The sequence below is a fragment of the Nyctereutes procyonoides genome, unplaced genomic scaffold (genome assembly GCF_905146905.1).
Source record: "Nyctereutes procyonoides isolate TBG_1078 unplaced genomic scaffold, NYPRO_anot_genome, whole genome shotgun sequence".
NCBI lineage: Eukaryota > Metazoa > Chordata > Mammalia > Carnivora > Canidae > Nyctereutes > Nyctereutes procyonoides.
This window is the reverse complement of record NW_026575040.1, coordinates 19,907,280-19,920,707: the sequence shown is the minus strand read 5'-3', so window position 1 is coordinate 19,920,707 and position 13,428 is coordinate 19,907,280. Positions and strand designations below refer to the sequence as shown.

The window sequence follows — 13,428 nt, the reverse complement described above, 5'->3', positions numbered from 1 at the left end:
AGTGCCCCCCCCCAGTGCCCGTCACCCATTCACTCCCACCCCCTGCCCTCCTCCCCTTCTACCACCCCTAGTTCATTTCCCAGAGTTAGGAGTCTTTATGTTCTGTCTCCCTTTCTGATATTTCCCACACATTTCTTCTCCCTTCCCTTACATTCCCTTTCACTATTATTTATATTCCCCAAATGAGAACATATAATGTTTGTCCTTCTCCGATTGACAGCAAAGGATACAGTCAACAAAACTAAAAGACAACCTACAGAATGGGAGAAGCTATTTGCAATGACGTATCAGATAAAGGGCCAGTTTCCAAGATCTATAAAGAACTTATTAAACTCAACACCAAAGAAACAAACAATCCAATCATGAAATGGGCAAAAGACATGAACAGAAATCTCACAGAGGAAGACATAGACATGGCCAACATGCACATGAGAAAATGCTCTGCATCACTTGCCATCAGGGAAATACAAATCAAAACCACAATGAGATACCACCTCCCACCAGTGAGAATGGGGAAAATTAACAAGGCAGGAAATCACAAATGTTGGAGAGGATGCGGAGAAAAGGGAACCCTCTTACACTGTTGGTGGGAATGTGAACTGGTGCAGCCACTCTGGAAAACTGTGGAGGTTCCTCAAAGAGTGTATAAACATTTTTGAAGCTGTTTTTATTTTCAAATTCTATTCCTCTTTGAACATTAATAGTGACTCCTATTTTGAAAACTGTTTCAGTTAACCCTGTTGCCACGGAAGTCTTTTGTGCAGTCCACCCATAACCTACTGTGTCATGGCCCTTTTCTGTGTAGTGGCAACACAATTTTAAAGAAAGCTGCCTAAGTCCCATTTGTCATGGAGTTTATATCCTTTTTTAAAGATTTGAGAAAAAAAAAAAGTGTGTGAAGGGTAGAGAGAGAGGTAGAATCTAAAGCAGACTCCAAACAGAGCACAGAGCCCTGTACAGCGCTCAGTCTCACAACTTTGAGATCACACCATGAGCCAAAACCAAGAATCAGATGCTCAACCAAATGTGCCACCCAGGCGTCCCTGTTGGATCTTATATCTTAATAGATGGAGACAAACATAAAACTGTATCAAGTAGTGATTATTGACAGCATGAGTGGGAGGGGCAGAAGGAGAAATATAATGAAGTATATTCACACATCAACTTGAGTAGACCACTTTTTAATTATAAGCTTAATTGGCACAAAGTTCACTGAAAATACACTTCACTTTTACAGTCTTATAAATAGAAAAATACACAGATGCACAAAAATGATACTATGATACCAAATTCAAACAAATGATTTCCAAAGAGAATACAGGTTTATTTCAATAACTGAAGATGGTTCTTGCATGTCCACTATATCATATGTATGTTTGTGTGTCATGCTTAAGTCCAATGGGATATGTAGCTAATTACTCATTAGCAACATAGAAATATTGAAACATACAAATATTGTCTTCTATTTAACTACATAATAGACCATATAAAATGCTGTGTGATATGTAGCTGTAAAATTATAATTTGCTCCACTGAAGTCTACAGCAAATTTAGAAGGCACTGCTTGTGATAAGGACTCTGCCCTGGTAATGTCTGGATCTTTTCCTCACTGGAATACAGAATTCAAACAGGACTCAATGACTTTCTTAGTATTTAAAAGAAGTATTCATTTCAAGAATAAAAATATGTAAGATCTCACTACCACAGCTAACTTCCTTAAAAGAGTGGTAGTAAGTGGCAAAGAAATGGGATACATACTCAATAAAAAGCTATTTGAAAATTACCATGTAAAAGTAATTACTTCCATCATAGCTGTATTTCTCCAATTACAGTTCTTCCAAACATTTGCCACCACAAAATATGTTTATTTTTATTCTTTGTTTAAATTATGATGAATGGTATTCCTTCTTAAATAGCCATTAATCTCTTTGGAAATTTTACTCTAATTTACTTAAACCATTTTAATAAAGAATTTTCCCCTTTACCTTTATAAACACCTACCATGAAGCATATTTTAAAACCACCTTTAATATAAAGACACTTAGGCAATGCAGAGGAATCCATGACGTTGGCAAGACCCAGCAAGTGCAATAAATTCCTGTGATCTCAATAAAAAATATAGGCTATAAAGGCTTCATTTTTCTTATATTGAGCTATAGTATCAATGCAACTGCTTAAATACAACTTTTCTTCTCCCAATAGCAAACATTTTATGTAATTAGAATCTAATTCCACCAATGTAAAAATAAAACAAGTTGCAAATATCAATAACATAAAGTGTGATGATGAAAACAAAAGATTAGTCCACAAGCTAATTAAAACTGAAGTCTGAAGATGCCCGACCAACATTATAAATATAAAGAAAAAGCTGAATGCTTACTTATCAAAAATAACTTCAGCAGAAGCACCAGCTATGTTCAAATGTGACCAGCACATAGGCCAAGTATAAATGCACAGATCACAGTGAAATAAAGCCATAAAAATCTAATTCCCTGATCCTTTAATCAACCCTTCAGAGCAGTGGGAATATGGTAAGGAGCTAGAAACCCCACTTCAGTTGCTCATACTACATTAAGATAGCCCTAGCCTCATCCCCAAGCCCTTTCCTACTAATAAGAGTCACAGTGAGTATATAATTAGTCAATCTGCCTTATCCAGAGTCTATAGATATAACCATAATTTATTCTATATTCATTTTAAAGAGATTGTTTATATAAGTTAGTACTCAAGGACACTGAACTGATGTTTGTATATATTCGTATTTAACATTGGTTTATTTATTTTTTTTAAGTGGTTTAAATGGCATTTTACAAGGTCACCTATACTACAAGTAGAATTTTTTTTTAATTTGGATTAAGAACTGATAGTTTTAGAATTGTATCTAAGATTTTGAGTGTTAGACTCTGGACTGATGTATTTTAAGTCAGGAAATGGTATCTTTAGTCATTCTACATAATAAATTCACTCTTCTGTGGCTATAGAATCCTCAATCCTGAATCATCTACTGCAATGGGCTAAGGTTTAATAAGGCACTTTCGGCTGTGTGAAATACTTCTCATAATTCTCGGGCTGAATCTTAAGTATTTACAAAGCTGCAGCAAATTAATCATAAAACCAAATGCTTTATTGATCCTAAGTGGGACAGTAGAAGCCGTTTGTACACAATGCCTGTTCATCACTCTCTGTGATATGTATCACCCATAGAGAAGATCACAGACATGGGCCACTTGAGTTACTGTGTAGCTCACTGGACTCTTCAACAGCCACAGATCCCCTTCTCCTTTGCTTCATTCAAGTGATCTGTGGAGGTATGACCATTGGATCGGACCACTCCTTCAGGAATCCAGGATTTGTCTACACATCGTTCCATTCGCTTCATTATCAGGTCCAGGAGCATCTCGATTGCTTGGCTTATGTTTGTCCCATTGGCAGCACTAGTTTCAAAGTAGGGGATTCTGCAAGACAGAGACAACTCAGGTAACAACATATGGAGGGAAAAGACAGTGACTTTGCCCTTGATAACTTCAAAAATGAGCGTAAATATATAAGATGATAAAAACACTTTACTACAGGGGCACCTGGGTGGCTCAGTCAGTTAAGTGTCTGCCTTTGGCTCAGTTTGTAGTCCCAGGGTCCTGGGATCAAGCCCCACATTGGGCTTCTTGCTTGCTAGGAAGTTTGCTTCTCCCTCCGCCCCGTCTCTACCCATCCCCTTCCTTGTGTGTGCTCAATCTATCTTTGTCTCTCTCTCCGTCTCTCTCATAAATCTTAAAAAAAAAAAAAAAGAAAAAGAAAAAAAACTACCATAACAGTGTACACTAAAAAGTTTTTTTTTAAAAGACAATAAAATAATTGACACTAAATTCCTAACAGACAAAAACTCCTGGAAATTTTCATTCCCATTTCACAGATGATTAGACTGAGGCTCAGAAAGATGAAGTAATCTCCCCAATTTCATAAAGATAGAAAGTAGCAGGGCTAGGATTTGAATCCACAGCTGCTTGATTCCAGCGTAACCATAAATTCTACTGGTTCAAATTAATCTACTTGTATGAGGATTTCCAAAACAAATCCCTTTCGCTTGCTGCACTTGGGGGAGAGAGGGACTCACACTTCCTGTAGGAGCTGACAGGCCTTTCAACTGGACCTCGGCAATTCTCTCCTCCTTTAGGATAGCTCTTAAAAACTGGTTGAGGAACTCTCAATTCATTTAAACATTTATCCACCCACCTGTGAGTACTGCAAGACATTGTTACTCCACTAATTTTACCATGCCCATGTTCAATCCCCTTCATATACTGACTCTCAAATATCTTAACCAGTGAATGGTATACTGAGCAAATTACATGGTCTTGGCGTTTTTAAACCTCCTACCTGGCTACATCTTTGGTTATTGTGAGTCTTCTTAATTCCATCTTCATCTGCTGCCTTGCCAACAAAATGATAATGCATCTTTCCCACTCCTCTGGTCACATGCAGTATTTGATTACCAAGTATGAAGAGGGCATCCTTTGTGTGGATTCAATAAATATTTATTTATTGAGTAGTTATGATGTTATTTTTTTTAAAAGGGGGAACTTCCACCTTTCTGGTTCAGTTGAGAAGCCCTTCTCTTTTTTAATTTTATTTTATTTATGATAGGCACACAGTGAGAGAGAGAGGCAGAGACATAGGCAGAGGGAGAAGCAGGCTCCATGCACCAGGAGCCCGACGTGAGATTCGATCCCGGGTCTCCAGGATCGCGCCCTGGGCCAAAGGCAGGCGCTAAACCGCTGCGCCGCCCAGGGATCCCAGTTATGATGTTATTGAGTTAAATCTCTGGAGCAGTGTGTGATGCTGCCATTGTTACGAGAATACTCTTAGATTGAGAAGTCTCAGAATTTCAGCACTTATATTTTTTTCATCATGCTTTTTCTCAACTATGCTATGAAGAATCATTTAATGTCTACAGAACATTTCTCATACTTAAAAGAAGGCTTAATCATTCTACCACTCTTCAGAAATATATTGTTTCATGGAAAAGCAGCTGAAAAACCCATCCCTCTCCCCAAGAATAATGAGCTGAAACTGGAAATACAAAAAGAGAGTGAGAGAGAGGACGAAGAGGAGGGAAGGATGAAAGGAAGGAGAGAGGAGAGGGAAGGGAAGGAAAGAAAGAAGGAAATAAAGTTGTATTGCACATCTAATTTTTTGAAATCCCCTCAAAGTCCATTATAAATAGCAAATTCAAGTCCTAAGCGTCGAGTTCCTCAACTGACTCTCCATTAACCTATTTCTACTTTCCATAGTTTTTCCCAGTCAGGTCCTAAAAATTGCCTCACAGTTATTTTTGAGGCATAAATTAGAAACCATAGTTTAAAATACCTTTAAAAACTATAAAATATAGAAGTTACAAACATCTTGGACAATGGTTAAGAGCCATAACCTCGGAGGCCAGGCTACCTGGATTTAAATCCTAGTATGACTTCTTACCAACTATATAACTCTGGCAAGTTATCAAACTCTGTGTGTCAGTTGCTTCATCCATAAACCTAAATAATATTATTAACCATAGAATATCAGTACTCTTGTAAGGATTAAATAAGTTAACATTTGAAGTGTTTATATCAGAATCTGACATATATGAAATGTGTCATTTCTGACGTGTGTCATTGACAAGTGTTACTTATTTCCAACACAGAATAGGTTAAGTTACAAAAGTTTGCTTGTAATTGTGTTAACACTCAGAACACATCATCTCATAGAAACAATGTCCCTGAGTCATGGACAATCATAGCTCCAAGAGATGTGAGCAATATTATAAACATTCAATTTCCAAAGTAGCTTACAAACTATTTGATTTAATTTATAAGGTAGCTGATCTACAGTACTGCCCTAAATTCTAGTACCTGGGGCCATGCTTCCTTCCCTATGTCAGGGATGATTCACTCAGACCTGTCCTTCCCAAAGTGCTTCATGCTCCAAAGCATCTGCCTACCATGAATCCGCATCAAATTCCTCATTCCCCCAAGTGATCTTCACTAAATACAGAGAGAAACAGATTTTACTTTACTGATTAATACTGAGGTATAAATGACTGGTGCTTCTAGCAGGCCTATAAGCTATTGTCTAATATATTTACTCAAGCAAAATTTTAATTGGTAGAACTTCAGGGTTATAGGAGTTGTTATAAATGTTTAAGTCATTCATGTTAATATTGTACATCTTTTAATAAGATGTAGCTTAGATTTAGAACTCTAAATTCAAGTAACAACCTTCTCTCCTTCAAGTATATTTTCCTGCCATTTGTGAACCTCCAGGTTATGTGACCAAGAGTCTGGTTAACAATCTTAATCTTTAGAGTAATCATTCAGACTCTTCTGAGCAACTGGGGCAATGCAGTTTTTGTTTCTACAAGAATTAATGAATGTTCAAGTTCTGTTCTCCACTCTTTAAAAGCTGCCAGAAGAGAAGTGAGATCCACAGAGAATACTCTGAAATAAGACCTTCTTTCCAACAAAATTATGCTCCAGAGACAGGAAAATGGACTGTCCAGCTTGTCCTAAGGGCAGGGGAGAGTCTAGACGATGGAGTTAGTACTATTTTTATGTCTGTATCTTCTTGACGTCCACTTTTATAAGGCATTTAGGCTACATTATCTGAACACTTCTTATCTGCAAAGAAGATAATAGTAGTTCATGGGGTCATGGCAAGGAGGAAATGAGATAATACAAGTTAAGGACTTAGCACAAGCCTAGCATCCAGCAAGTGCTCAAGAAATCTTAACCTAATGGATTTTTCTTCTCTAAAAATCATATTCTGCTTTTCCTAAAGCTTACTAGGCAAAAATTTAGTAAAATTAGCTTACATTCAGGAGGGTCAGCTGTCCCCCTTTTTAGCCATAGGAAGAATGATAATGTTCCTTCTCTCCACATGGTGGTGCTAATGTAGCATGAATTTACTAGGGGCAGTGTCGCCAAACCTTTGAAAAAACCCCGTGCAGCTAATTGTGCTATCAATCCAAAAATGACCACTCAACAGCCATTTGGAATGCATGCAGAACACCAATTTTGGTACATTTTTTTTAAAAAAGAGATTAATCACAAATGTTAAATAAAATGAGCAAAAGGGCAAACTACTTCAAATCAATGACAAGGTATTGATGGTATTATTATCATTTGCAGGTTTTTGCCAGGATATCTATATCCTGCTCATGCAATAGGTCAGGATCCACATCAATCTGGTTTCTTTTGTATTATTTATTTCCACAAAACTAGAAAATCCTAGATTACAGTTAGAGGTTGTCAGGAATGAAAGCAATTATATTTGATGAGTCTGTCAAATAGTCTAAATATTTGGCTCACATATGGAGCTAGATATAGAAAATGTTTTCACTTAATTAAGAAATGAGTCTCACTACTTTTCACAGTCTGTTGTCTTACAATAAAGGGCTGGTGTATGGACTGGTTCAACCTAGGAGATTGTGCCAAATGAAATCTAGATCCTCTACTAAGTTATGTGGGGTTCTGAAAAATCAGTCTTGTATGTTTAGGTTTTTTTTTCCCCAAGTTTTTCACCACCAGGTTAAGGCAACTATTCCTTAAAATTTCCTACCAGGTGCCATGACTCTCTGGATATGCCATCCATCACTGAACCTCGTGGTAAATCCCTCTGGGAAATGTGATTTTCATCCAATGAAATGAATCACCAAGGCTGGAATTTCCAACTTACATGCGAGTTCCCAAATAGGACCACTGTTGTTTGTTCAGGCACAGTACTTGGAGGAATTATTATTTATTCCAATTTAGAAAAAGTTTCCCATGGGTGGAAATTGCACAAGTCACGAAGCCTATAAATCAGCCACTCTTAATACTGGCAAATGTTACTGATGATACAACGTATGTCCTACAAGGAATATGGATCAGTCAAATCCTGATGTTTAGTTTCAGCTTATGTGTGTGGTTTTAAAACATGCCCAATGATACAGCATTATTTCTTAAATAAAGGAAGGATGTCATGAAGTATGCAATGAATCAAATTACTCAAGATCAAGCTATTCATACATTTCATCTAGTTCAGACTAGATAGGACACTGAGCATTCTGCTGAGCTAAGCCATTTGGAACCCAGAAATGGTCTGTACTCATATTATTACTGTTGTAAATAAATGCTCTTAACACATTCTTCAATCCAGAAACTCTTGGGCACTTTCCTTATTAAGAGCCATCCTCCTTCAGTGGGGAAAGAATTATCTTAAATTTGCTACCCTTAAGAAAATAAATTTTAAAGGTTCTCATCAGAAGAAAAAAATATAATTGCATGTAGTGATGGATGTTAACCATACCTATTGTGATCGTTTTTGCAATATATACACATATCCAAACATTACATTGTACACCTAAAACTAATACAATGTTATATATCAATTATTTATCAATTTAAAAACATTTGCTGCCCATTCCTTTGTATAGCACATGAAATATGTATACATTCAATTACCATGCTTTCATCATATTCATAATTTTCTGTATTTCCTTCAACTCAGAATCAAAAACAAAAGGCAAAAAAAAAAAAAAAAAAAAAAAAGGCTTGTAATGACTTTCAACTATCCTGTGTGAAAAAAGAAGAGTGGGAAGGCATTTAGATGCAGCCATTTTTACTCACCAAGTCCTTGCCTGGCAACTTATGGCTGGCACTCCCTCAGTACCAATCCTTGTGTCCCTTCCCAGTCTATATCACAGCTGATTTAATCAACTATGAAAAAGAAAAAAACCTTTCCTCAAACATGGATTTTCCAGTGATGGGTCATTAAGCACACTTCCCTCACCTATGCATGGCACAGTAAACAATTGCTTCATATTCTGTGCATAATGATTTGCCAACTATACTGTCAAGGGAAGTATCTGCCAGCACACGCACCTGATAGTAACTTGACATGCATGCCAGTGGTTCTCAAAGCGCTGTCCTCAGCCACCTGCAGGAGCAATATCTAGGAATCATTTAGAAACAAATCTCTGGGCTCCAAGCCAGATCTACTGAATCAGAAATTACTTGGGAGCCAGAGTTCAGGTGATTTTTGACACACACTAAGTTTTGAGAGCCAATAGTATCACCTGAACTAGGAATGTTACCAATGCTGTTTTTTTGTGTTTTGTTTTTTTTTACCTAAAGATTGTATTTATTTATTTATTCATGAGAGACGCAGAGAGGCAGAGACACAGGCAGAGGGAGAAGCAGGCCCCATGCAGGGAGCCCGATGTAGGAATCAATCCCAGGACTGCGAGATCATGACTTGAGCCCACAGCAGATGCTCAACTGCTGAGCCACCCAGGCATCCCAGCCAATGCTGGTTCTGTTCGCTCTTCTAACATATTTGACTTTGTAGCTATTTTTAAAAGTGTTTCAGCAACAGTGTAGACTGTCCTCATTTTGACTGGCAGGAGAACAAATTCGGACAAACTTCTGTTTTGCTCCTTTGTCTGGCTTCATTTATATTATTATTGAATATAATATACTAGAAAGCATTATTTTGCCCTTGTTCTAAAAAAAAACTAAAAATTACAGGAAATTAGCGGTAAATGGATTATTTGCCTACTAAACATAAAATGTCTGATACTCTTCATTATACATTCAATTCACCCTTTCCATTTTTAACTGCTACATGAATGTCTTATTCTCAGATTTACTTGTCCTTGCAGAGGAGAATTCTTGCAGACAAATAGATTTTCCATATTTGTACTATAACATGCTCTTTATTAGGTTTGTGAAGTTTTTCTGAGACAGTCTTTCATTCTCCAAGCACATATATATTTAAGAGAAGCATTTATGAATCAATGATTTATTTTTAGGTACTGGGGAAAAGAGACAGCACAATAGTAACAAAAAAAAATGTGAATTTATCAGACAACATACAAATGATAGAAAGATCTGCCATAAACCATACTCTATTTTACCACTATTAGCATAGAGATAAACTGACCAATACAACCTTTTAGTACATGTGCAATCAAAAATATCAGGATTACAAATGAAAAAAATTCTGTGAAAATGATCATTAAACTTATATGCCAAATTTGTGAAATGCATGTGTACTAAATCATTTCATTAAATCTTCTGAAACTGCCAAACAGCCTACAGAACTATATATTTTTTTAAGATTTGAGAGTGAGTGTGCACGTGTGTGTGTGTGGAGGGAAGGGGCAGAGGGAGAGAGAATCTTAAGCAGCGTGGAGCCCAACACAGGGCTTGATCTCACAACCCTGAGATGATGACCTAAACTGAAACCAAGAGTCAGACACTTAACCAACTGAATGACCTGGGTGCCCCCAGAACTTTATTCTTTATTGGAACTTTATTCTTCCAAATTCCTAAGGAAATTCTGTTTCCATCTCTTTCCATTCTTCTCCAGTAGATTCCATTATCTTACCTGCTAATCCCTTCTCTCATTTTAACTTAATTCAGAAACTTTAGATAGAGCCCCTCTTATGAAGTACTCCCCAGACCTTGTGAGCTGGGCACAGACAAAAGACTCCCTCCAACTTCCCCTACAGACAGAAGGCAATGTTGGGCTTTTTATACCAGGCAGGATGTGGAATCCTAAGAACCAGAACAGAAGAAACCAACAAAGTCTGAAGAAGTCGAGAGGGGGATAAAGTCAATCCTGGCTCTCTTCCAGCCCTTGAGAACATACTTGTTGGATCTAGCCAATTTTCCTAAATGCCCTATTTCTTTTGGCCTCACTAACCTACTTCTTACAAGCATGGCCTAGGTGCACGGTTTCCATTGCTTCATCACTTACTTCCTCCTTAACCCCTTGCAACATAGCTCCCAGCTCCCAGTTTCAACACTTCACTATTCTTGGTATCTGGCCCTCCCTCTTTCCTTCCCACTACACAATATGAATGCCTCTCAAGAGTAGATAAGCATATCAGAATTGCCTGTGGGGCTTTGCCAGTCTCCACCTCAGAATCACTACACCAGATCAATTGTGTCAAAGCTCAGAAGTGAGGCCCAGATCTGAGTATTTGTTAAAAGCTCCACAGGTGCTTCTGACGTGACAATCACGTGGAGAGGTTTTTAAAGACACCAGTGCCCAGGCCCTCACCTGTGGTGGTTTTGTACCATGTCAATTTGGTTAGGTTGAACATTTCTCAGAATTTCCTTTCCAGTTAGGGGAGATCACAGGAGAGATTCAGGGAGTTTTGGGGGTGGAAGCGAAGCAACAGCCATTCTGTAGCTCTCATACATCATTGTTTACCTACTGGCTCATCTGGTTGGCATAAACCAACAACCAGACCTATACCTGCTCCACCTTCCTCCCTTAGTTTCTCTAACTCCTGGGCCAGGTGTGTGTGCTTAGCTCTGTGACAAAGGTCCCTGGCTTCTCTAGGATACCCACACACCATCCAGGTCAGAGGCAACCCAGCACTGACCGGGTTTCAGTCTGTCATTATGGGGCCCAGCTGGTGTCTGCTGGTGTTTGCTCTCCACACCTTAAACCCACCTTCTTCCTGACTACCTGACCTGTGGACTTCAAGTTTCCGCATCAGAAACAAGACCTTAGAGACTGCTTAACCAGCTCTCCAAGTGCATAAGGTCAGATACCTGTAACAAATCCCTTTATATGTAAGTATGTTTCTTCAATTGAATATTGAACCACTGATAAACCACTCCAGACCAATTACCTCAGAAGCTCAGAAGTGAGGCCCAGACACAAGCATTTCTTAAAAGCTCTTCAGATGCTTCTAACATGGTTAAACACCATCTACCCAAGAGTGAAAATCTCCACATCCTATTGCAAATCTGTGCCGGATTATGTAAACCATTAGAGTTGAGGGGACTACACTCCCCAGCCCACCCTGCCTTGTTCCACCCCTAGAATTGAAAAAGATTTAAAATACTGTTCTGCCCCCACCCTACTTATTTTTTCTGATTTATTCCTTTTTCTTTTCCACAAATATAGCCCCTACCCACCTAACAGATCACCACAATCTCCCTGTCTCTAGTCTTTCCTCCCTCCATTTCACCCCACCCACCACCCCTAGACTGATGTAAAGAAGTACTTATCACATCCCTCCATGCTCAAAAGGCTTTCAGCAACTCCTTGCCACCCACCTCCCACACTCACCCAAGATCAAATCTACTCTCCTTACCTGGTATTCTAAACTCTCCAGACTCTGACTTCTTCCCACCTGGCCAACCTATCTTTCTACTTCTTTCCCAATGTGAACACTATCCTCAAGTGTTCTCTGGTCCTCCATCAGCCCAAAGAAGAAAAAATAGTCATCACACAATAAAGAGAGAAAGGCCCTCCTCTGGCCTCCTTGGATTCTGTAACCAGGGCCAGTAGCTGGGTAACATCCCCTACATACCATTCCACACTACCTCTCTCTCTCCTTCCCCTTCTCAATTCTATTTGCTGCCTCCCACCTATATTAAGGGTAATTAGCATACACATTTGAGTTCTCATTGTATCAGAGGTAGAAAGTAAAGCACAAATTCCTTTGTAGAGGGGACCTTGACATTTTTAATAAGCAGCACCTAACCCCTTCTTTCAGGTCCATTTAATGCTACTGTGATGCTATTCCCAGAGCTCAAGGAAGACCAGTTTTTAGATGATTCTCCACCATAAAAACATAACCTAAACCAAGGGAATCTTCACAATCCTCTCCCAGTAGAGAAATTTCAAAGTGCATAGGCCTTCTTATATGCTGGGGCTCTCTACAGCAGCACATTGAAAGTTTCTTGCTGAATAAAGAGAATTTTCTTATCCCATGCATCTCCTACGTTCATTTTGGGGAAGCTGACTTATAGTTTGGGCATCTGCCCTCAAAAGTGTCTTCCTTTAAACAAGAGATTAATAAAATGGTATTGAAGCATGGCCCTCACCCAATGTTTTTCCTAGGGTTCCCACTATCACATAACATTAATATGTAAAGTAGGTGTTTATACCTCCCAAGGCCTACATCTGAGTGTGTTGTTTCAATTTTTTCCTTTTGCATTTTCCGTTACCCATTCATGTGCTAATTTTTGAATTGGGAATGTTTTCACTAGATTTTTCTACAAAAAGACTCACCCATATTTCTCTGCAAGTCCTCTTGCATCCTCCTCTTTTACTACTCTCTGGTCTTCCAGATCACTCTTATTTCCACATAACACTATATCTGGGTTTTCACAATATGCATGCATTTGTAGTTGGCCTGTAAGAAAAATTATTATAGGTAAATAATATAAGTGTGTGATCAATGGAGAATATATGAAAAACTGTAATATGGATATATGGTCATAAGGAAATGATATGCTTTCAAAGCATCAATAACCTAATCTGCAAAACTGAATGATGGGATAGAGATCTAAACCTTATCCTTAAGCATATATCCCACCTTATTTGTGTCAGAGAGGAGTAGGACAATTCGCTACCCCTCCAAAAGTGTAGGCGTGAACGTGAGCA

General features: G+C 38.4%; 1 protein-coding gene across 6 annotated transcripts in view; it reads right to left on the bottom strand.

The window, feature by feature from the left end:
• Nucleotides 1–3,102: 3,102 nt before the first annotated feature.
• Nucleotides 3,103–13,428, bottom strand: part of RAB27A (RAB27A, member RAS oncogene family) — a 70,828-nt gene continuing 60,502 nt past the window's right edge. For all 6 annotated transcript variants that reach the window (XM_055320257.1, XM_055320260.1, XM_055320254.1 and 3 more), the window contains 2 exons: nt 13,054–13,177; nt 3,103–3,455 (listed from right to left, as the gene is read on the bottom strand). In XM_055320257.1, coding sequence (XP_055176232.1) covers nt 3,257–3,455; nt 13,054–13,177 — 323 coding nt within the window. In that variant the 3' untranslated portion in view covers nt 3,103–3,256. The remainder of the gene's footprint in view (nt 3,456–13,053; nt 13,178–13,428) is intronic.